This window comes from Calonectris borealis, chromosome 7 (assembly GCF_964195595.1).
Source record: "Calonectris borealis chromosome 7, bCalBor7.hap1.2, whole genome shotgun sequence".
Lineage (NCBI taxonomy): Eukaryota > Metazoa > Chordata > Aves > Procellariiformes > Procellariidae > Calonectris > Calonectris borealis.
The window spans coordinates 8346696-8372705 of record NC_134318.1 but is presented as its reverse complement, the minus strand read 5'-3'; the positions used below and the strand labels follow the sequence as shown (position 1 = coordinate 8372705).

The 26010-nt window shown below is 38.2% G+C and overlaps 1 protein-coding gene across 1 annotated transcript in view; it reads right to left on the bottom strand.

Annotated features, from left to right (window-relative positions):
* CTNNA3 (catenin alpha 3) overlaps window positions 1-26010 on the bottom strand; it is a 524245-nt gene that overhangs the window by 462933 nt on the left and 35302 nt on the right. Inside the window, exon 5 of the mRNA XM_075154246.1 lies at window positions 23944-24063. Within this exon, the coding sequence (XP_075010347.1) occupies window positions 23944-24063 (120 nt within the window). The remainder of the gene's footprint in view (window positions 1-23943; window positions 24064-26010) is intronic.

Here is a 26010-nt window from a genome sequence, read left to right as displayed (position 1 = left end):
GCTGGGGAAGGGGGTGTTGGGGCGACAATACAAAAAGAAGGACTAAGAGCCCAATTCGATAACGTCACAAACTACAAAGTAAGAATATTGTCTTGAATTCAAGGCAAGACCAACAAGTAATTCGTTAGTGTATGCAACATTGATTTCTATCTTTAGGGTTTTGTTTCAGCCATGTGTAGCATTGTTGAGCTTAGCAATACCCTGAAACAGCTGGAATCCAAAGGCCATATGGGCACCTACTATTCAAGTGACAGAAACCTCATGAATAGGGCTTATGAGTTCTTCCCTCAAAACAAAGTTGTTAGCCAGGGGTGAGCTATGAAACTCACCTGCTACATAATCCTAACTGATTACAGAACTTGAGTTTCACAGGAGACATAGAGATCCCTACCTTTACCTCCTAACCTGTGGCCAGGCAGTTAGGAGTATTCACATGAGAAGAAAAATCTACATCCTGCAGTAACTCTCCCAGGTTCACGAAGTGCACTAAATCCAAGTTTTCTATTTCCTATGTGAATGTTCTATCTACTAAAGCACTGAAGTACGGGCAAGAAGTATGGGCATAGTAACTGCAACACAAGCTCAGCCTTTGTGCTGGTTTTGCCCAGGACAGAGTTGATTTTCTTCCTAGTAGCCGGTATACTGCAGTGTTTTGGATTTAGGATGAGAATAATGTTGGTAACACTGATGTTTTAGTCGTTGCTGAGCAGTGCTTACACTAAGTCAAGGACTTTTCAGCTTCTCATACTGCTCTGCCAGCGAGTAGGCTGGGGGCGCACAAGAAGTTGGGAGGGGACACGGCTGGGACAGCTGACCCCAACTGACCAAAGGGATATTCCATACCATATGGCGTCATGCTCAGCATATAAAGCTGGGGGAAGAAGGAGGAAGGGGGGGACATTCGGAGTGATGACGTTTGTCTTCCCAAGTAACCATTATGCATGATGGAGCCCTGCTGTCCTGGAGATGGCTGAACACCTGCCTGCCGATGGGAAGTAGTGAATGAATTCCTTGTTTTGCTTTGCTTGCGTGTGCGGCTTTTGCTTTACCTATTAAACTGTCTTTATCTCAACTCACGAGTTTTTTCACTTTTACTTTTCTGATTCCCCCATCCCACCAGGGAGGAGTGAGCAAGCGGCTGTGCGGTACTTGGTTGCTGGCTAGGGTTAAACCACGAGAGCCTTAGAAAAGTACATCAAGATACAACTGGTCCTGGCAGAGTCTGCTTTTGCTGTTGCGTGCTAAGGGTTCCTGGAGCAAGCACTTCAGGAACAGTGTTCCTGCAGGATTCTTCCATCGTTCCCAAGCATTATGTTCTCAAACCATTTTCCACTCACAGCTCAGTCATTTTGCAAAGCTTTGAATTTCATCTAACCTGACTTTTATAAAGTGCCAAGGTAGAGAAACATTTTACAAGATAATTTATTTTTCTGTGAGAAACTAGTGTATGTCTCTCAGGCTTGGATCAATACAATATAACATTCCCTTCAGATACTCTTTTACCAACTGCTATTACTGTCATTTTCACCATGACATAACATCATTTATTAGACAGTCTTTCCTAATCACAGCTCTACTTCCAAACTGTTATTCCACTCTAACTTGCATTATTTTAGCATCTGAACAAGAGGTTTTTTTCATACTCTTAAAAAAACAGAAACCAAACAAAACAAAACATAAAAAAAAACAAAAAAAAACCCACAAACACAAAAATAGTGGCTCAGACTATATGTTTTATGCTGCCTCTGACCCTGTAAAGGTGTGTCAATCGTGCTCAGACTGAATTTCACTGAACTGCATCACTCAGGTGAGACAAGTGAGAGCAAATTCTTAATATGAAGATCCCATGCCAGCCTGGCCTAGCATAGGGGCCAACCTCCCGTCTTCTCATCCTATGCTGACAGGATTTACCTAGTCTGACATAAATCTGTCATAGTCTGACAAAAGGAACTTCAAATATCCAGAATTTTACTGGCAAGTCCTTATACACCTATAGATTTTTAGCTCTTCGATGGAGGCATTTAGTGATGTCCTCCAGTAGGTCTGGTACTAAGAGGCTTGCTCAAGGTCACACAAGAAAGCTGTGAGAAAGCAAATTTGAAAATGTTTACAAGACACCTATATACATATCTCTCTCTTCTCTTTCTTTTTCTTCACTTTTCAGTAAGGAAAATCTTATTCTAACCACCACTCCCTACTGCTCCAGATTGGTTTACTTAAAGAAAAGAAGGTCAAATCATAATAGCACATATATCACCTTCGATAATGTTCAATAAATGAAGCATCCTCTATAATTCTTGCCTCTTCTGTAGAATATTCAGATATGTTACTTCCCAGAAAATTAGGGAATGTATTTTCTCCTTCAATTATGACTAAGAATGATGCATCACTTTAGTAGGTGGTGATTTCAACCAATAAAAACATACTGAGTGATAGATCTATAAGACAGGGACAAAGAACTTGGCACAGTCTTTGGAAATAACATCCCTTAAGCATTTCAGCTTTCCAGCCAAGTTTTTATTATTTCCAGAGATATAAAGTCAGCACTTAGACCTAGTCCAAATATAAATATTGATTCTCATGCACAAATATGAAAGTGTTATGTTTTATAATATCTTTGATAAAAAACTTTGTCAAAGTTCCTTAGAGTGTAACACCTTACAGATCATAATGTTGCATAAGCTTTTACACAAGGCTTATATAATATAGGAATCTTGACAGGTGTGTGAATGAGGACATTAAAACCCAGCAGTCCCGTGTCCCAGCAAGACCTGCAAGCAAGCTGCTGCAAACAGAAGTTCTCAATAGTGAATCGACAGGGGAGAGGAAGATCTGTACAGCAAACCATACCGAGAACATAAGATAAGGGAAATTTTTCTGTATACAGCTGATAGAAGCATCCAAAGTGCAGGACTTACAACCAGGTTTTGAACTACCCAGTGGGAAAGGGAATATAGTAGCATAGAAAATGTTCAGCAAGATCTTGAAATGCATTAGTGTTTGGTAAGGAAGGTGGAGCAAGTGGTGAGAGGGAAACTTTTAGATTTTATTTTAACCAATGTGCAGAAACTATGTGAAGTACTGAAAGCCACTTTAGTTTAATGATGGCACTCATTACTCTTGGAAAGGCATGATGAAAACCTGCAAAATAAACAGCAATGTGTTCCATTAAGGCAGCTCGGTTGAATGAATGTCATCCTATGACAATAGAGAACTCACCGATTGATGACAAAGCTATCAACGCTCCTTGCTACCAATGTTCCCCTGTGAAAGAACGTGGAGACCTGAGTGACAATGGAAGACTGAAAGCGAGCAAACTTGACTAGTCCTTTTCCAAAGAAAGAAACCAAGGAATTAGACCAGTCAGTTACACTTACAATTCCTGGGGAAAAAAAATTAGAACAAATAATGAAGTACACTATTTAGTTATCTAGAAATAAACACAGGAACGAGTAATAGCCACCATGGGTTTGTCCAGAGCAAGTCTTGCCAAATCAGTCTAATTTCCTTCTTCTTCTGTTCTTGTAGACATAGGATTAGTAGTAAATGTCTCATAATATGACTAGATTTCTGAAAGTCTCATGTGACTTTCTCATAAATAAATGGGAAAAAAAGATTAAATTATTCTGGAATCAATGGAGATTTCTTAAAAGCAGTTACCAGCGATTCACTGCCACTACAGAAGAATGCATTACATGATTTTCTGCAGGGGTCTGTTTTGAGTGCCTCACTATGCAACGTAACTTGGATAAGAAAACAAAGGGATTTGTTCGGGGGGGAGGACAAGGGATGCTTAGTGCACTAGAGGGCAGGATTTGAACTCAAAGTAATGTTTAGAAATAGTGTGATGCTCTCAGACAGGATACAGTTCAGTAGGGATGTGTACAAGTCATCACAGGTAGGCAGGAACAGTCAGCTGCACAATGTATGATTAGAAACAACTGATTAGGCAACACTACACAGGAAATTGTTCAAGGATCATAAAGATGATTGTGCTTACAAGAAAAGTCAAATCACATACGTGTAAATAGAAGACACCAGAATAAATCCTTCCGTTCTACTTATCAACAGCATCCTTGAATAAAGGGGTAGAACTATTTGAGCCCCAGGATATATAGAAGGTGTCAAAAGCATAACCTAGGAGAAAAGACTGAATGATTTGTGGCTAGTTGTTTTAAAGCAGAGAAGGCATGATAATATACACAAGACCGCAGCAAAGTGAAAAGGAAAAATCTGCTTCTTATGTCCGTAGTAGAAAGTACAAGATGCAATGATCTTAAATGTATTAAGGAGGATTCAGATTAGACATTAGGAAAAGGAACTTTCCGTGAAATGTAAGGACAGCCAAGGGATGTTGTGGAATCTGTCACTGGAGGTTTTAATAAAATTTTAGATAAAGACAGCTGTCAGAGTAGGTCATAGTCTGATGTTATTGGTACCGTTTATCTAATTCTGTAGTGGAAAAGCAGAATAACGTTCTCTTGATGAACCTTTAGTTTATGTTTAAAAAAAAAAAAAATACATTTGAATATATTTTTTCTTTAGATTTTTTCCATACTTGTAGTAACTACCAAAGCAATTTGAAACAAAGACTATCACAACACAAAGGCTTTCTCAATATATCCATACCAACAAAATTCTGTCCAGAAAAGGTATCATTTATATCACCAGATAAACTCTCCTTCTTGGTATAAACTGTACCTAGATGGAGAACTTCGCTTGTGTGGTTATGTTTAGAAAATTATGATTTTTTTTTTTTTTTTTTTTTTAATACTCTTAATATAAAAGGAAAGAAAAATTTGGAGTGGCCTGTTCTCAGTGATATGGAGATTCTGCAGTCAAATTCAGACACCACCATACTTTTTTCCCATGAAATTCAGAGCATTTTATGAAGCAAAGTATGTATCATCAGCCTTTTCACTGTCCTGCATATTGCAGTCTTTTATTTTAAGAAAACTAACCCAAGTTCTCAAAATTCTGAATTTCACGGAGCAACTGAAAAGTGACTCAACTTTTTTGTGCTAAAGATGTTATCAATAAAACTTTGACTCTGTATATTTCACAGCTTTATAGAGCCATTATCCTACTATGATTCCATCTAATGCGTGAGCTTATTTCTTGTCAGAGAGATTAGCTATGCTGTGGGAAGATCTACCTGGAATGAAATTTATGATTTTCTTACAAACGAGAAGATGCTTCCATGTGAGATAGTCTAGATAGCAGAAACAGGGAAAATTTACTCACGCAGCAACTGTTTGAGCATCAACCCTGCTACATCAACCCTTGAAAGATGATTAAAAAAAGATTACTGACTTTTGTGAGAAAGCACATGCTTGTTATCCTGGCACATAAAAAAAAAAAAAGGTTATTTTTTATTTACTGTCTAGACAGAGCAGAAACCTTTTTTAAGAAAAACCAAAAACTAGATATTCCTTTACCAAGAATAAATGGAAGATTGACAAACCAGTCTTGCAAAAAAATTTTTTTTTTTTTTTTTAATTTTTTCTAAAAAAACCCCTCTAGTTTAATCTCTGAGCACTGGCTCTCCCGCTGGAATCTAAGCTGCTTGTAGACATCCTGCTGGGTTAATTGATAGGGTAACAAGGACCATCAGTCAATAAACTTACTGCTTCCTTAAGCCTTGCACAGGGCTTGCACATAACTCTGCAACATATAACATAAAGAGTTAGGTTGTTCTCAACAGGGATAGCTGCAGTCTTCTCCATGTTCATAAAAACCCCATATACACATTTCATGAGTGCAAAATACAAAGAGAAATGCATATGCACAAATCATAGAGTAAGGAAATCAAATACACCACACCTGAACATGCAGATTACTTCTAAAAATATTCAGTCATTCAGTTCCAGGACACAGGCATGCTTCAGTCTCAACAAACTTTGACGTAAATATGGAAAAATAAAAGTCACAAATAGTTTAACATCTGACAACCAAATTTAGTATCAAGAAGCAGCACCACTACAACTTCCGAGTTTCTCATAGTTCTCATAAAAATGAAGACACAATCACTTTCATATAAGCAAGTAGATGACCCTAGTAAAACATAAATCTTTCACTTACGAAACACCCCACTCCCTTATGATACTTTATATTCATACAAATCTACTTGTTTTGCCATCTCCACTGCATGAACAATCCAGTCTAAAAACATACAAGCATAAAACTCTTTCTTCGAAATCACTCACTCACACAAATCAAACATTTGCCCCCAGTTACAAACCACTCACATTTAAATAGCAATATTAATTTGGAAAAATCCAAGAGTACTTTCTACATTATACCAAAGGCAATCAGAACACTTCATTCAATAAATTAGTTTCACTGCAAGTAGCTATGAAGTAAGTCTTCATGGACACAGACTTCTGCAGATCACAGAGTGGGCAAGCAAACCCAAGAATGTTTTTAATCATTTTAACTCAACAGGAGCATAGAGAGAAAACCAAAACCAAAACCTTACAACTTGTCATGATTTAACCTGGCAGGAGCTAAACACCACACAGCTGTTCACTCACTCCCCTGCAGTGGGATGGGGGAGAGAATCGGAAAAAAGGTAAAACTCATGGGTTGAGATAAAGACAATGTAATAGGACAGAAAAGGAAGGGAAAATAATAATAATGATAAAAGAATATACAAAACAAGTGACACACAATGCAATTGCTCACCGCCCACTGACCAATGCCCAGCCAGTTCCCGAGCAGCACCCCACCACCGCCCCCCTCCCCGGCCAACCTCCACAGTTTTTGTTCAGCATGACGTCATATGGTATGGAATATCCCTTTGGCCAGTTTGGGTCCCCTCCTAGCTTCTTATGCACCTTCAGCCTCCTCGCTGGCAGGGCAGTATGAGAAGCTGAAAAGTCCTTTACTTAGTGTAAGCATTGCTCAGCAACAACTAAAACATTGGTGTGTTATCAACATTACTCTCATCCTAAATCCAAAACACACCACTATACCAGCCACTAGGAAGAAAATTAACTCTATCCCAGATGAAACCAGGACATAACTAAATACAATATACAAGTTACATAGAAAAAGAAAGGTGGTGTTCTATATATTCTCCTAAACAAGGATCCCATAACATCCATATAGAAGAAACTGTAACAAGCACACATACTAGTTTATCACAATGATCTGCTGTGCAGCATTCATATTCTGAAAACATCAGAGGCCTGTACAAAAATAATTACTTTGTCCCACAAAGAAACAAACCACAAATGCACTGATCGTATTACTGAAGCATTCCAGGACAAGCACTCCCCAACTCTTCTTGCAGAATGGCACTACCACATGCCAGCACAGGAAAAACAAACACATGGAGTGGGTGGTGTAAATGGCTGTCAGATATTTGTTAAGGGGTGAAGCTGAAGTTGGTAAATCACAGAAGAAATAACTGGAACCAGAGAGAGAGCTGGAAGCGTTTCCAAAGCGCAAACATCTCTGGTTTGCTATGCTAGCAGGCTGTCACCTCTTTTTATCCCTGTACGTATATTAGGGTTACAAACCAAAGGCTATATAAATATCATTAAATACTTAGAGAGTGCATTGTTGTGAACAAATAACTATATCCTAAATGCTGCAAAACATTTGGATCTCAGTACTCTATTGTAACATTTATTTGAAGTTTGTATATTCAAGTTTGTATATTACAAGCTCTGTCTGTAATTCATGCTGTAAACGCACTGGCCTAAACTGAGTTAGCTGGGGGGAATTTGACAGTGATAGTAAAATCTTCATCCAAAACATATTATGTTCTTATCTGCAATATACTTCTAGATTTCTTCTCTTTAGCTGGTCTAGTCTTCTACTTAAGACTGCTGCTTTCCTCTCTATTTTCTCTAATTGTAATGTGGATTGTTGCCCCACTCAGGGTGTTAACTACTGTATGCTCTACGATGTGGAAAAACAAATTAAAAAACTCCCTGTTTTTATTTTGCATTCACCTCTTCTTGAAACAACACTCATTCCTCAACACCAATTTATGGGATTCATGTATATTTTGACTCCCTTACTTATTAATTTACAAAAGTCTCATATATAGTCTTACAAAGTATTTTGAGCGCTTCCAGAGAGGAAGTTGACAACTAGAAGATATTAAATACCAAAACAGTAGTCTAACATTAATGTACCAACACGCAGCCATGAATGACACCTGCATGCAAAATAAAGGTAAAATACAGTTCCTCACAAACAAATGCACTTAGCTACATTTAGAGCATTGAGCATCCTGCCTTAAGACAACATACCTGCACGAACTCCAAAGGACTAGATCTTTGCCATCTGTAGGAATGAGATACATTTGAGCCTAAGCAACAGTATATGTCATCAGTATTTTTCCAGGAGTACTACTATAAACAGAATGTTCTTACGAATTTAAGCAGCTATCAGGACCCACTACTTTCTTTAGACTAGCTGATATCAGTAAGAAAAGCCTAGCATTTGAAATAAATCTAACTTGCTTAATGCAAGTTTTAGTAAATGCTTCGTTGCCCCCCCACCATTTCTGTCTTTCTGCATGCTCTGAATACAGTCTACTCCTTTTTTCCCCTCCTCATATTACATCTTTAGCTGTACTGAATTCAGCTGAATGCCACAGTTTAAGACATAAAGTATCTGTGTCTTAACAGCTTGAATTTAGTCAATCTGATGCCTCTGAAATGCAATTCTGCAAGAAAAAGAACTTCTTAATTTAAGGAGGAACATTTTTCTCCCATCAGATTTTTCCAACACGAAATACCTGGCCAACTCTATAACTAATAATACATATATACAAGAAAAATGTGTTCTCAGTTCATTAGCGGAAAAAGTGTTGGCTTATTTGGGGGTTATTAGATCACCAGGGAGTTTTATATGTTCATGTATTAATTCTCAGAAGACAGCAGATTTTTCAGTTGTACATTCCACAATGTAATGTATTTCTACTTTATCTTCAGAGACATCTAGGCCTGTGATTGTTTTTCTCATTCAGCAGTAAGAAAATTCATTTTAGCATGACCACATTCATACAAGAAATAAGATGGAACCTTGATGTATTTCATTTTCTTACAGCCTTCACTGCGGTGATTTACTGAGAAGAGAGAGTAACATGTAATAGCTGGTTCTCACAGTGGCAGCAGGAAGACTCATGCTGGTTGGTATCTTTTTTCTTTTGTACATTTTGCTCTCCCTCACCTGGAGATGTATGTTATAGGTAGTTCAACAGCAACAAAAATTAGATTTGTCTTGACATGTTACTGGCAAGGCTAAGCAGCTTGCCCAGCAACAGACCGGTAAACGGAAGGAGGAAAAAAAAAAAAAGAAAAGAAAAAAAAAGATCACCAGCAGTCTGTCTGTGCTTGAGCTCTAAATTGTATTCATCAAAACTGTGTTCACAGATAGAATCTGGAAGTTATTTTTTAAGGTGGTGAAAATCAGAGGAAAAGTCATGGTAACAAACTTCACATATGATATTGTCCTGGGTCCGGCCGGGATAGAGTTAACTTTCTTTATGGTGGCTGGGGGGTGTGTGTTTTGGGTTTGGTATGAGAGGAGCTGATGGCCCATTGATATTTTGGTTGTTGCTGGGTGGTGCTTGCACTGGGGACTTTTCAGCCTCCCATGCTCTGCCAAGTGCAGGGGAAGCTGGGGGCGGGGGGGGGGGGAAGCATAGCCGGGCAGTTGACCCAGCTGGCCAATGGGGTATTCTATACCATGTGACATCATGCTCAGTATAAAAACTGGTGTGGCATGGGGGTGCTCGCGCATTCGGGACACACGGTGGTTGAGCAGTTGCATTGTGCATTGTCTGCTTTGTATATTCTGTTGTTATTGTTATTATTACTGTTCTACTTCATTTTATTTCCATGATTAAATTGTTTTTATCTCAACCTGCGAGTTTTTCTACTTGTGCCCTCCCGATTCTCTCCCCCATCCATCGGAGAGGGGGGGTGAGCGAGCAGCTGCATGGTGTTTAGTTGCTGGCAGGGGTTAAACCACGACAGATATTCAAACTTTATAGAAAATAACTAGTGTTCTTTGTTAAGTCATCCTTGTGCTCCATTTTCATTGCAAGTACATATAGTGTGTGCCAGTAACAGGAAATCACTTTGAAGCTATGAACGGACCTGCCAGATTTTAAAGATTTTTAAGTTGTCTTTTCTAACTGATGAAGTTCGTTGTTTCAGTGCTTTGTTGCTGCTGATCTCCTGTTCTCAGGCAGTTTTCAATTAACTCTGTTCATGTATTTATCTTCAATCCCCTTGACTGATAAGAGCCAAAAAGGAGCATTTTGGATTTTACTCCCACCATTGCTACATGGAGTAAAAGACATGAAAAGAAACACGTTTGAAAATTAGAAATACTACTTTTTTTTTGTGACAACTAATTAGAGTTTAACAGAAAATTTTCAACCAACTGTCTAGCACATGAGATCACTGTTGTTTTATATGAGTAAATTTTGTGTTTTGTAGCCTACAAACATTTTGTTTTCTCCTGTCAGACTTCTGCATTTCTTTCTAGAACTGTCACACAAAAAAAAAACCTAATAGGCCCATTTCAGGTGAAAATCATTAGTCCTAAATGCTCTCAGCAGTGCAGACAAATAATTTTGGTAAGCCTGTTTTGTCCTCTTCATTGGAGAGCCAAGATCAGGTCTTCAGCACAGTGGGTCCTCAGGAGATGAAGCTGGCAGGGAGTCATAGCATTTCAGACAGTTGTGGATGGATGAAGGCACTGGAAGCAATCAGTCAATTATTGGGGTTCTGTAAGCAAAAGTTTCCCTAAAGCATATTCAATCCATTCTCAAAAGAGAGTTATCACTTGCCTCTTTCAGATTTCACAGGGCTGTATTGGATGTGCTGTCCAAGGCCAAGGACAGGGAGGCCAGGGGCAGATAGACACATTCTGTGTCACGTAAAACACTGAAGGACTCCCCTTCCACCCGCTCTCAGTTATACAGCGTATCTGCTGCCCCACCCCTCTTCCTCATACCCAGCTACATAAAATACTACAAAGTGCGTAGTACATCTTTAGCATCACTGAACTTCCCCACATTAAATAGATCCACTCAGATCTGCACCATAGCCCAGCATCAGGATGCAGAAAAAAGTACAGTGCCAGCCCTTTTTGGTGAACTGTGTGAGAAGAGAGAGAGAAGGAAGGCAAAAAGCCAAGACAACTGCATGCTGCAGCATTCCACAGGGTCTTGGAGGATTCAATAAAAGTAGAGTCTGGTACATGGAAATAACCCAGCCTCACAGGGAATGCAAGAGGAGCTCTGCTCTTACGCCTGATGCAACCTGAAGCACAGGCAGAGAGGATGCGAATACCACAACCCTTCATTCAGCCAATCTCAGCAATTGCTTACGGTCACCTATGTGTAAGCTCAGCTCTGAAAATCTAGTCAACTAATAGTTGAGATACCAGGGGCTATAACTGCATATTTAAGGATAGAACTGAATAAAATCTATTCAAAACAGGGTAAAGTACTGGTGCTTTGCTTGGAGTCAGTGTATACTGTCCCTGAGCAAACCACATTCTGTAACACATCCTGCTGCTCTTCATGTCCATTTATGATCTCTGCAACTAAGTTTAGCACCTTGTTAGCAGAGTTCTCCATGTGTAGTGGCTTAGTTACATTCTTTTTTACATAATTTTTTTTTTTAATATTCTCCTTCTTCCTTATATACCAATCACTTAGGAACATAAAGATGTAAGGGAGAATTGGGAGGGTGATACATGGGTGGGGAAAAAAAGGGTGCCTCAAGAAAAAATAATTATCATCTGCTTTTTAATGGGAAATGGAAGTACCTCAAAATCAAGATAGCCAAGACTTTCCTCCCTTAAAAAAAGAGCACTGTGTGAAAAACCATTCTCCAAGGCCAGGGCAAGCCCAGGAAAACCCAGATAATTGGCAGGTCCACAGCCTCTTGACATTCACAGTCCAGAGCATTACGATGAAGTTTTTGAAGAGTTAGATTATTTTAAGCACTGGATGCTTTTGGCATTGTGCAATGCATATGGTATGTCAGGATCTTTACCCCAAGGTTCTTATCTAAATATATGATAAAAGAGACTATAGTTTCCAAAGAGAAGGCAGAAAGCTTCTGACTGCAGGGACCTTGTCTACTGGCAGAGCTCCAGGTTCAAAGTTTGCTGGCATTCAGACTAGAATGGAAGTCAGGAAGACCACAATCCCATTGATGCATGCAACACCATTGTTTTCTAAAAACTAAAACAGCAGATACAATGAAGAAAGCAAACAAAAGCAGAAAAGAAAAATACTATTTGAACGATAAAGACAGGTGTTATGATAAACGTACCACACCTGTCAAAACACTCATGTTTCCTGCAAAAGAGTTTTGCACGTAGTTTCTCTGGTAATTTAATCACGTATACTTCAACTACACTTAATGTCTTTAATTTTCTTAGTACTTTCTCTTGTTCTTTTTTTTTTTTTTAAATAAGACTTATCAGAACTGGAAAGAACAGGTTTTGTTTCTTTATACAGAATAGATTGCCACAATCACAGAAACGTCCATTATCAAATAATTGACCCTATTATTTTCAGCCTAATTTAATTTTTAAGATTGCCCTGTGATAGTTTAGCTATATCTTGACATGAACAATAAGACATTCCTTCCAACGTGTGCTGACTGCTTAAAACAAACGACATGCTGGTTCTCATAGATATTATGTAAAATCTCCATTGACAAAATATTTTTTATCAGGCAAAATCAGAGCCATAGAAGATGAACATACTCCCCAAGACACACTCCTTGATGTGGTGCTTGGGGACGGGGTTTAACGGTGGACTGGGTACTGTTAGGTTAACGGTTGGATTCAATGGGCTCTTTTCCAACCTAAACTATTCCATGATTCCCTCAAATACCTCTCAGCTAGTTCTCTCTCCGTTCTAAGATACTTTCATGATAATTTCCTGAGATGTGGTTTGAACCACAGGAAACCTAATTTATGCTTTATCTGACTGATGGCTTTTTGAACATGGAAAGGTTTGACCTTCCTTGCCTGGTTCTGAAACAAGTTATACAGCACTCAACTCACAACTAGAAGTTCTATTGCTCCAATAAAACAGCCAACAGAATATATTTTGCTCTCCAGGTAGAATGCCACAGTTTAGCAAAAAGGGAAAAATACTAACAGATACTGAACACTGTATAATCTACTCTTTTATAGAAGTGGAAAAGGCATTCAAGAAAACAGGAGAGAGATGAAAATATTCCCAACCTTCCTATGCACAGCAGAAGGAGGTCTTAAGACCTGCATAGCCAACAACCACAGGCCTTCCATGGTTCTGAAGCACAAGGGCATCAGGGACAGCCTTAGTTTCCAAGAGGATGTCCCCCACTGAGCACTAGACTTGAAAGCTCACGGATTCTCTGATAACATTTACACTTATCTTTTGACTTTTGTAATGTTTTAGACTTTTCTAATGCAAATGGCTCTTATTGACAACTAAAGAAAACCCATACAAACTTCCATATCCACAGGCTCACTTTGAGTTGCCCCAAAATAGCACTTAAAAGAAAGAAGAGAGAATTCCTCTGATCCTCTCTCATTCATCTTCCCTCCACATATTACTGCTACTTCTTTTCCCTCCCTAATGTTCTCCATCCTAACAGGAGTTTTGCAAAACAGGAAAGACACATATCCAAACAAGCAATCCCATTAATTTTCATGTAGCTTCACACATACGTGATGAAGATCATGTTAAAGATCAGATCAAATTTCTTAGCCAGAATAATTAGAAGGAGAAATAATCACAAACAAGGATTGTGATCAAGTTTGAGGCTGTACTTTGTCTTCTCTTTGTACTTTTAATTCTGTTTACTCTCTCTTCCCATGTCTCTTGGATTCACTGATGCTACTATTCAGTTCCCTCATATCCATGAACAGTTCACAACAATATAAAGTACTACATTTCTTCCTCTATGACCATATAGAGATATTTTTTCTTTTAACATCTATATCAGTGCCTTTCTACTGCAAAATTCTTGCAGGTTTCAAAAAATTTACTTTGCCTGTCTATCTGGAAACAGGAAAAGATCAACAGAACACACACAGCAACTAAGACTCACCTATCAAGTCCATTTTTTTCCCGGTTGCTAAGCCCACTCTTAATCACTCCTTAACAGACAAAGTATTTTATTCTGTTCTCTAGTAGGTTATTATCTATTCCAAAAGTCCAGGATATAATTCATGAAGTTCATAGTGATTTGCAAAGGAGAGAGATGTGTGATGCTCACAGCTGTGTAATGGTTAAATTTACATTAGTCCATGCAAAGCTTACTGGTGATAAATTCTTCCCCAGCAATAGGACTAAGTATAATTAATGGAAATCACCACAAGGGATTTTAGGAGGAATATTATTTCTGAACAAGGAAGACTAAACAAAATAAACAAGAAAAAATAAATTGCTTGATATCTCCTGGAACACTCAAAGAATTTTTATTTTAGCTGGGAGTGTTAAAACATGGGGAATTGTTATAGAGCCCTCTTGATTCTACTATTCTTTGGACTCTTCCAAAAGGTAGAATGCTTTGTGTCTCTCCTGAACACAAAACTATTCAGGAAGGAAATAAAATTACAACTACAGATACTCTGAAAAAAACCAAACAAAAAACACACACACACCATCTAGGTACTCTCTGCATAGAAAATATTTGTGGAAGAAGTCTACCCATGCCACCGAAGTAAGACAATTTTCAAAAGTTTTTCCATTACCTCAAAGTGAATTATACAGTAATAGTAATACTGCTGTGTCTTCTTAACGTTCATTCTGAGTACAATTGTGTGCTGGTAGTGAACAAAGCCAGGCCCCAAAGTAAGAGGCAAGCAATTTAGTTCTAAAACATTTAATTTACTGAAATTGCTCTTGTCCAATTAGAATAGATTCTGACCCTAGCTGTATTGGTGTAAGTTTATAACACTATTAATTTCCTGAAACAACTTCAGATTTAAAGCAGTATAAATGCAGTCAGCTCAGAAAATAGAAACTAAGTATTGAAGTCAATAAAATACAATGGAAGGCAGAAGACCCAAGATGGTAATTCTCAAAACAGTCTCCATAGACCACCTGGGTTATATAGATCTATTGATACTGATTATAACAGAGACATTGGACAAAACAAAGTATTAACTGGAAGCAGGCAGGACAGTATAAAAGAAGTCCCCTGCAAAGTGGATCATTTATGATCCTTGATTATTTCCTCAATACAGAAGTTTACTAAAAAGTAATCCTCTATTCAGAGGAGCTTCCATTAGTCAGAAAATACGTCATATAAACTTGAAGTTTATATGCTCAGCTCAGATATGTCTCTCAAACCACTGCTCTCTTACTATTTCCAATTATTCTCAAAAACTTTGTGTATCTCAAAGCCATTTGGCTAACATAGGGATTATCTTATTAGACACCATAAACTCATCCAGGGTTTTTTCTTAAAATTTATGAATTGTTCTCTGTTATGGAGAGAGTTCACGAATAAGAAGCTGATCATGTACAGAATGAATATGATGACAAAATTTGCATTGATTACAGTTCAGATGTGGATCATAAAGTGGACAAGACAAGACACACAGAAACACAGCTTCTGTGTTTCATTCTGTGGGTATCCTGGACATGCATAAGGGGCTCAGAGGAGCCCAGCAAATCAGCCCAGAGGCAAACCACTGTCACTCATCTGATGCACTGTGTGCCCAGAGAAGCAAGCTGCTTCTCACTGCAACAAAATCAGCACAATTTTGTATCTGTAAGGAGATAGTACTTCAATTACCTCTGTGTTCTGAACTAAGCAGGAGCCTGCAGCCACTGCACTGTGTTGTCTCATCTTTCTCCCGGAAAGGTGGCGTCTCTTCAGCTAGAGAAACTCCCTAGGAACCCCATGCGATATCCCAGAATGCAGACCCACACTGACTGCCCAGGAACTTCCAGGTGAACTCTGACTGCCATGACTATTATCAGAAGAAAGCAAACCCAGACAACTTTCAGAAGAGATAGTAGAGTGGTTTGCAATTCTTTGTGGTCTTATAAAATATTAGAGCATGCTGAAACAGTTTAAATGTGTTGATTTCCAAAGTCCACAGCAAAAGGTGCCTGTTTGATATCAGCATTTGGGGGTATGAAAGTAGTGCCTTTCATAATTTTAAGGTCAAAGAACAGGATTTCTCTCGGTGGCTAGCTGACTTCTACCAAGGTGATTATTTCAGTGCTGCTAGGATTTAAAGTATTGCAACTAACAGGCCAGTGTACCAAGAACCTTGTCTTTAGTTGTTTTCAATCCAATTTTTAAAAAAGCATCCGTTTAAAGTAATTAACATGTTTTGGATCACTAGACATAATGTTAATGCAGCAACACATTAATTTCTCCTCTTTGTTCATCAAAAGTGCTGGTGATCACTTGTAATTCTAAAATCATCCCAGAGATTTCAAGATTTTTCCCATTTTGCAGTGGACCAGAAAATTAACCACTCTGAAAAACATTTGTCAAGAGAAGAGAAACATTACCCAGAATTATAAATATCAAACTCACTAGACCGTGTTGGTTTAAGCCTCACAAATCAAATAGAACAGGAACTTTAATCTGAATTTGGAGCAAATACTATTTTTGGGTAGAAGTCAGTCAGTCTGTCCATCTCATGCTCTTAAAAAAAAAAAAATACCCAAACATAACTTTTTAAGAAAAAAATCCAACCAACAGTTATCCGTACCAGAAATGTCACAGCTAATGACTGCCATTTCAGAGAGTCTAGGCTCTGTAACACAGAATTATTCCTTTATGCTTTTTAATACACAGATTCATTATTTCACCTTTACCTCTCAGCTAAATCATATAATCTACTTTAGCGCGCTGTATCTGTCCCACCCACGGTTATTCCTCCATATCAAATGCTCTTTATTTCTGTCTTCCTTGCAAGTGTGAGGAACTCTAATTACTTAGGCCAGAAAAATTATCATTGAACTAAGGACAAGTAGTCACTTCGTCAAACCACTCTCTAATCCTAAATTCTCAACATATGCACCCAAGTCTAGTTAATGTCACTGCATCTTCAGCAGCTCGGAGAATACCTTTTTCTTTAAAAATCCTAATCATTAGGATAGAGAGCCTGATCTTACAGTCTCTGCTCAAGAAAATCCAATACCACTTTAAAGTTAGCAATAGGTTTGCTTTAGGAAAGGCTCACAGACTTAATCAAATTAATCCTAAATCACTTTGCTTCTCTTTTGAGCACTGAATGTTTCCGCTTTGAATCTCTCCATCATCCTAAATTTGCACTATATTTTCTTAATATAAGCCAAAAAGAAGTAAGTCCAAATACTGGCCTGTATGGGAGTGGTTCTTCATAGTCTCTCATCTGACCATTTCTCCATTAAAATTCTACTCTGCTACACAACATCCCGTTTTATTCATGACATTGCCTAATCCACAATATGCTTACTGACGTTGCAGGCAGTTACAACAGCCACACCCTGAACCATTGGCGGGTACAAATAGAGCTATAGTAAAAGGCTTTAGCAAGGACACCCCTGTTTGTAGAGCAGATTGTATCTGAAAGAAACGATCTTCTGCTTTCCCACATCTTTGATTAGGGCTAAATAATTAAAACATACACTGCTATGGATTATACCTGAAAACCAATCAAAAGCTACTATTACTTCAAAAGATAGTACACCATCTGCAAAATTACATTTTTCACTACTTGTACTTAACCGTCCAGTGAAGTGTACTGGAGAACAGAAGCAGCAGAGTGAAATTACAGGTGTCCACTTTAGCCTATCACCTGGAACCTTGCCTGGTTCCTCACTGAAAATCTGCTTCTCCCTTTTTCACCTTCCACCTTACTCCTTACTTCCTCGGCTGCTATTAGAGCAGTAGATCTGTGCTCTCTTAAAACTGCACTCTACAAGGTCCTGCCTAGGGAATAGACAATCCCTTTGGTCAACATTTGCAAGTAAATGGGAAGTAGCAAGGAAAGACTAGTGTCTCCACTAACCATAGCACTGAGGTATTGTGGGACAGGAATTTATTAGGATGACATGGGTGATTAGCAGCTGATTAAATCCGGTCAGGATAATCACTCACTGTTTTTCAAAAGTGGCCAGGGGAGCTCAGCATGTAGCACAGCTTCATCTAGCATCAACATGAAAAAGAATTATACTACTTAACTCTGCTTTACCAGTGATGTCAACTGTTAGAATACACTTGACAAATATTTTCCACTTTTTGTTTTTTTTTTTTTTTAAATAAACTCTCCTGAGAAATCAAAAACTATTAAAGCCAAATTATTTATTCCTTTTAAGGCTCACCTCACTCCTGCTGTATAAAAACACAGTTTTGTTAGCTCCTTGAGAGGACATTGCCGCCTAATAGAATACTGTAATTGTCATATTATCAGTTACTGCTGCATCAGTAAGTACTATTCTCTTCAGACTCTGACCCCATTTACATTCCACAAATTCTGTTTTTGTCCTGCATTAGAATAAACATATAATCTGAAGTATCAGTGTATTTCAGTTGGGGAAAAAAAACAAAAATCAGTTTCTAGTCTACTGAAAGAATAGGGTTCTAATCTGAGCCACGAGATACCACTGAAATAAAATACCCACACATCAAAATTCATATAGGACACATATACGGTACCATACCAAATGTTCAGGTACAAAATAGTGGTGTTTGGAAGTCCCTCATGGCATGCACTCAAAATTCTTCATCAGCTTTTTAGGTCATGCCTTTTTAGCATTACTTACTTAGTTGTTACCGTAACTTAATTCCTAGCTGAATATCTCGTTTCCTTCCCACTGTTACACTCAATTTTGTGTGGTTGGTTTGTTTTTAAATCACCTGGGCACTCCGTGGTTAAACTTAAAGCATCATCCATCCTCAGCTCCCAAGATGTTTTAGATACATTTATCAGAGACAAGACTAGACTGGAATCTTTTACCCAAACTGAGGACATTTTGGGCACAGGTAAACAGTAACTCAGTTTCATAGAAACAGCAACAGACTGAGCTTTGGAAAGACCGGGGCGGGGGGAAGCCTCTTTAGCCCTCTGCTCAAGTCCCAGGCTCCCTACAGGTCCCCTTTCATTTTCTCAAGAAAGTGAGAAGCAGGTTTAAATAAACCCCACACATCTATCTCAACCTCTTTATAGCACCACTGCTTTTATTCCTGAAAAATCTGTAACTGTTTCAGAACATCTGTGGTTTTTTTTTTAATTTTATTTCCCTTGTAATATCAAAGTTTTAAAGAGCTTTTTGCCATGGGCACCTCAGATAACAGACCTTTATTGGTCCAAAAGAGGAATCCCACCCACTCTTCTGTTTGTCAGTGTTCAGCAGAAATTTCAATACTTTCTTAAAATTAGAGTATGCCTTTATAATGAAACTTTTAATTACTTACTAAAAATCAACTTCTTGTTATTCCCTCATCACATTGACTAACATCAGGCTGGATTCTGAAGCCATCAGCACCAGGCAGCTTTGGCATTAACCACAGAAAAAAGTATCAGGCACTTAGATGCAAATGTGACCAACTATGCAACTATACTTCCTGGTTCCCCCCCTAAGGTTTCTTGTCTATTTTACCTAATTTTGACACTCAGATTTCTACAAGTAAAAACTGTATCTATGAGAAGACCAGCAAAACCTTCCTCCTGCTCCTCGTGCAGCTGCACAGTGAGCACACCAGATCTCCATATCATGAGTCACACACAAAAAAAAAAAACCACAGAGGCTGCCAAACAGTAGGGGTTTTTAAAGAAATTCTCTACCGTATCTCTTTTTTTTTCCTTTGTCATTTGATTTCTCCTTCCTTCAAATGGAAAAGACATGACTTTTCTCAGAGGTCTGGCTTCCATGCACGGATGGAAAAATTGCACACATAAGACACTGCTTGCAGCTTAAAATCATGCAAGACCGGCACTACAGACAGACAAATCCAACTGAAGAGCTGAGCTGTAAAACTATGGTGAATAACAGTATTTTCAAGGGGGCAGGGAAAAGGAAAGTCTCCTCACCCATTAAGCAAACCATATAGACACACAGGACAGACAAAAGCAAGGGCTAAATAAGATAATAATGGAACTACCAAGAAATGACAGGTGGCTGAAAACAGAATTGTCATAATTTTACACTCTCTTAGCTACTGAGACTGATTTGTTGTTTGCTTTTTTTAAATTAATGCATAAATCAATTATTTTAATTACACAACAACATGATAGATAGTTGTTCTTATGTCAAGGGGAGATAATAAGCTATACAGCCTATACTCCCATTTTATAATTTATATTGTGTGACTAAATATTAAAGAAGGAAAGAAGCCATTTTCAGAAAATGAAAATCAAATGCCTACATGTCCTTAAAATTACTCTAAAGTGAAGTGGTAGGCTTGTTTGAAAATTCCTAAACAAAAACTCTTAACACATCCAACCCTGCAGAAGAATAGTCAGTGGCAGAGTGGTAAATACAAAAGTAAACAAACTCACCCATTTATTAATCCAGGATGGAAACTCAAAAGACATAATTCTGCCTTTACCCTCAAATACACAACTAAATGTACTGTCATTCTTAAGTCTAAGAGAAAAAAATTATGAATTCTCATTCGAATTCATTGAATAGCACAAGCCTTAAAAATTTCCATAATAATTCCTGCCCTTTGCTTTGCATCTCAGTTACTGCACATCTTTTAGAAGGGCATGGAATATGGATATAAAGGCTACAAGCAGTGATTAATACACTGCACCTCTTAACAAAGCCATCTCAGTAGTTAATTGTCAAAAACATTCATTTGCTTTCTGCTTTGAACTTTTCTGACTTCCATCCATTGGATCTTGTCATACTTCTGTGTACTAGAATAAAGATTTAGTTAAGTACCTCTATTTGTGATATTTCTAAGCCATAACCTTTTCCAGATAAGCTACAATGACTGAGCTCCTTAAGTTTTTCATTATAATGCTTGTTTTTTTGACAACAAATAATTCACTTCTACCCTGAACTCCCTCCAATTTTCAGCATACTTTTTAAAGTGTTTGTCACACAATAAACCTGCCAGTTGACAGGTGATAATCTCTTTTGAAAACCTGGCTCCAGTTTCTGGAGTAGAGCACTTTGGTGAACAAATCTCACGCGCAACACAATGCCATCTTAAAAAGCAAAGTGAACAATCAAAGGTAGAGAATAAAAGTGCACTTACTCCATTTTAACAAAGTGAAATACCATTTGACTGTAGAAACAAGTCTTCATTCCAAAATTAAGAATTTTAAAATGTAAATTTGACCTGTATGATCATAAAGACAACTGCAGTACTGATAACGATGGACTGCTCTGAAGTAAAACAGGTTAAGGGCTCTACTCCATCTCCTGAAAGCATTATTTCCCATAAGCAAAGTAAATTACTGTGTACCCCATAGATGTCTCTGATACAGCCCTTAACTCCTTCAGTTTCTAATGCAACTTCTTAAAACGTTTCTAAAGACAACAATCATCAGGAAGCAATCCTAAAAAGATTTTAAAATGGAATATCAAAATGGTTTCACATAGATTCAGTCCTTTAACACACAATTACCTTGAGGGCATACAATCAAAATCAAATAAGTAAACCTTAAATTAGCATAACTTTACAATAGGATGCTGCTTTTGAGTGTGTTCACATACTAAAGTTCTGTTGTCAACTGTTAGATTATCACATTGCTGGAGACTTCTAGGCAAAAACTAAGTGTCTTTGAATTACAGCCAGCACTGCTACAGGCATACTAAAGGCGTGTTAACACTAAGACCAGCAGCAGCGATAACTTCCCAGTTTGACAAGTGCTAAATACCACTGAATTTGATTATAATTCCATTTTTTATTGAAGTTATCACCCAACATTCCTGAAATGATCTTACAGTAAGATCATTATAATGAATGGCCTTAAACCAGTACTGTTCCAGCTGAACAATATATGGACAACTTCCCTTCAATACGAACAAGGTCCCAAATAAGAAAAAAGGAAGCGTGCACCTACTACAGTATCCCAAGAAAAATGTTGGGATCTATCACTAAGTCTGCTCTTATCCCAAAGTGCTTTACCATTTTGTCCTATCTCATTTTCCCTGTAAATATTCATATTGCAGATGTGTTAATATTTAGGTTGATATAAAACAATGCTCAATGTAAAGCTTACTTAACTCTTACTGGAAACATTCCAATAAGTCACAGAGCAAGAGAATAGTTTTACTACTCATTGTGGCATGGAGCTATTCTTTTTTAATCAAATTTCAGAGATGACAGTCAGTACCAAGGAAATTAAAAGTTTGTTTTAATTCAAAGGAATTGCCAGACTATCTCCTGGAGAAGAAAGAAAAACTATATTTCTTGGAGACGAGTTTAATAATTTCAGCCTTTGCCTAGTTTATTTTCTTAATAGCACTGTATAACATTTTAGAAAGATTCAATCACAGGACAGAAGATAGAACAGCCTCTATCTTCTGTCCTGTGATTGAGAGCAGGAAGTGATTTTACACTTAATACACCTTTAGTACCTCCAAATGCAAAAGCTTCTGCCAACACAGTTAAAGATAGAGCAGAAACAGCATGGGGAGACATATGCATGCCTGACATTAAACAAGGGTGTTGATCTCCAAATGGCTTGAAAGCACAAAGAATTGAGATGGGAAAGGTAGTGAAGATCTGAAAACAGGAGAAAAGATGCCCTGCTCAAGTTGAAATGAAGTATGTTATTGAAGAATATGCAGAGTCTGCTAGAGAACCAGACATATATCATTTGAAATAACAAGGAATTTTGCGAAGTTGAGAGTGAGAATTCAGACTAGAAAAAGCTACCCCCAATAAAAGTATCATGATAGCCTGAGAAGTAATTATAGAATTTACACTTCCCTGGCTCAGAAATGCTCTCCAAGCTCTTGCAGATGTGACATTTATTATGTTTGGCATAATTATGAGATCACATTAGTTGCCAGTTAAAACATTGTCTTTTGGTTGCTGGCAGCCCCATGTCAAAGGGCACAAAGAACTGTGCTATAGTGCTACCAGAATAACAGCTCCCACCACACTGGAACTCACCCAAGCCAATTGCTCCCTGACCTCCCTATCTCAAGAATCAAATATTCATGTGTTCAGATACCATCTGTCCCTGAGCCCTTTCCTAATTTTTAACTATCTAATCAATTACCTGATATAAACAACTGCAAGTGATCTGCCCCCAAGCAAATGAAGTGTTTGACAATACTGACACCAAGCGACAGAATTCTGAAAAATATAAATCAAAACAACCCCCATGTAGAAATGTTAGAGCATTTCATCAGTATGCTCTAAAAGAGACAAAGTCTTATTTTACCAAGAACACAAAAAAGAAGTGAAAACCTATTATGAGAGCTGACATTTTCACAGAAGCCATGCATAAATGACAGAAAGTATGTCCAACATTAAATACACGTTAACAATTCGATTTAACCTTGATCTTGCAAGCACAAGTCAAAGACAGTGTACAGTTCAAAGTTTTATGCAATCTAGCCTTGTAAATTCACTTCTAAAGAAGAAAAAAATCAGTGGTTTGCATGCACAGTCAATATTTGATTCCATTAACTTATGTGGACTTAGTTCATTTTTCAAGACAAAAAATCCAAACAGTACTTTTATGCCCTGTAATTAAAAAAAAAAATTGTTATGTCTTAATGCGAAGTGTAATAGTCTGCTAAGTCTCACTTACTTGCTTTACCTATCTTTCTCTCTTTGAGAAATCAAAAACCATGCAGTCCAACATCATATGCATTAAATAGAATTGTCACCCCTCCTACTGGCTTACATGATGACGTTACACAAAGCATAAAACCCTACTGATAGAACAGTAACTCTAGCAAAGACATCAGTTTTACCACGCACCATGTTTATGCCCAGTATTCTATGTCTTCCTACCAAGCTTCCATGTTCTTACCTGCTGACGTTTGTATGCCAAATAATCAAGATTTTCCAGATCTTTTCGAAACTTCTGGTAGGTTTTCTGTAGATCGGATTTACTGGATACATTTCTTAAAGATTCAAATGTTCTTTGAAACTGTGATGGTAAAAAAAACAAATACCATAATTCACACAGTTGCTGTATTTTTCACTGTATTAAGATTTTATTCTACTAATAGTAATGTTAGGGAGCTGTGTCACCTCTTGAGTATACCATCTTCTAGACATTCCTACAATTTTGTTTTGAAATCAATCCCAGAGTTCAAAGCATAGTACGTATGCCCTGTTTAATTAAATTAAATCCTCTAATGTCATAGGTCAGACTTGCATAAGACCAAATACTAACAATCAACACAATCTCTAAAGGTTAGTTCTTTTTCTGTGCCATGTTACAGGATGGAATATATTCATATAGTTTTATGGGGTTTTTCCAACTAATAAAAGCATATGCAACTTTACACAGGCCGTGAACTCCTCATTCTATCAAGCATAACAGCAGATCTTATATATAACAGGGTACTCCTGATCAAGTTCATTTACTTAAGAACATACATATGCTCTTTTCACTGCCATCAAAAGGAAATCAGAAAAATCTGCGTTGGACATACAAAGGTTATCAGAACATGGTTTAAACTTAAAACCACATCTGGATCTTTCTGTGTCATTCTGCTATCAGTGTGAACCATCATTTTTGGGTGAATGGCAAGAAGACCTCTCTAACTGACACTTCTACTATCTAGAGGTGAAAAGAAATACTATTACTCCAGAACTTTTTTTTTTCTCTCTCTCACCAATAACCAAATGTAAATAATCATAAAAGATCTACAGAAGCTCTTTTTTGCCTGCCACTTTCTCAAAGTACTTTGAACATAGTTTCTGGAAGTTGAGAAGTAGCATTCCTTTACTAATTTTGCTCTCTGTGGCACTACTGGGTAACTACTTGGACTGATTTCTCCTCTGAGGAAAGCTGGACCACAAGTAGAGAAGAAATTATAGAATAGAATCATAGAATCGTTTAGGTTGGAAAAGACCTTTAAGATCATAGAGTCCAACCGTAAACATAGCACTGCCAAGTCCATCACTAAATCATGTCCCTAAGCACCACATCTACACGTCTTTCAAATATCTCCAGGGATGGTGACTCAACCACTTCCCTGGGCAGCCTGTTCCAAGGCTTGACAACCCTTTCAGTGGAGAAATTTTTCCTAATACCCAATCTAAACCTCTCCTGGTGCAACTTGAGGCCATTTCCTCTTGTCCTATCACTTGTTACTTGGGAGAAGAGACCAACACCTACCTCGTACAACCTCCTTTCAGGCAGTTGTAGAGTGCGATGAGGTCTCCCCTCAGCCTCCTCTTCTCCAGGCTAAACAACCCCAGTTCCCTCAGCCGCTCCTCATCAGGCTTGTGCTCTAGACCCTTCACCAGCTTCATTGCCCTTCTCTGGACACGCTCCAGCACCTCAATGTCTTTCTTGTAGTGAGGGGCCCAAAACTGAACACAGTATTCACGGTGTCATAAACTCCTCCAAAGGTCATAAACTCTCCTCTTTTTTCCTGAGTTCCAGCCAAAGCTCTCTGTTCAGCCAGGCCAGTCTTTTTTCCCACCTGCTCATCTTTCAGCACATGGGGACAGCCTGCTCCCGCACTTTTAAGATTTCCTTCTTGAAGATCGCCAGTCCTTCCTGCACTCCTTTGCCCGTCAGGACTGCCCTCTAAGGGACTCTGTCAACCAGGCTCCTAAACAGGCCAAAGTCTGCTCTCCAGAACTCCACGGTAGCAGTTCTGCTAACTCCCCTCCTTACTTCTCCAAGAATCAAAAACTCTATCATTTTGTGATCGCTATGCCCAAGACAGCCTCCAGCCATCACATCACCCACAAGTCCTTCTCTGTTCGCAAACAGGTCCAGCGGGGCACCTTCCCTCGTTGGCTTACTCACCAGCTGTGTCAGGAAGTTATCTTCCACACACTCCAGGAACCTCCTGGGCTCTTTCCTCTCTGCTGTGTTGTATTTCTAGCAGACATCTAGTAAGTTGAAGTCCCC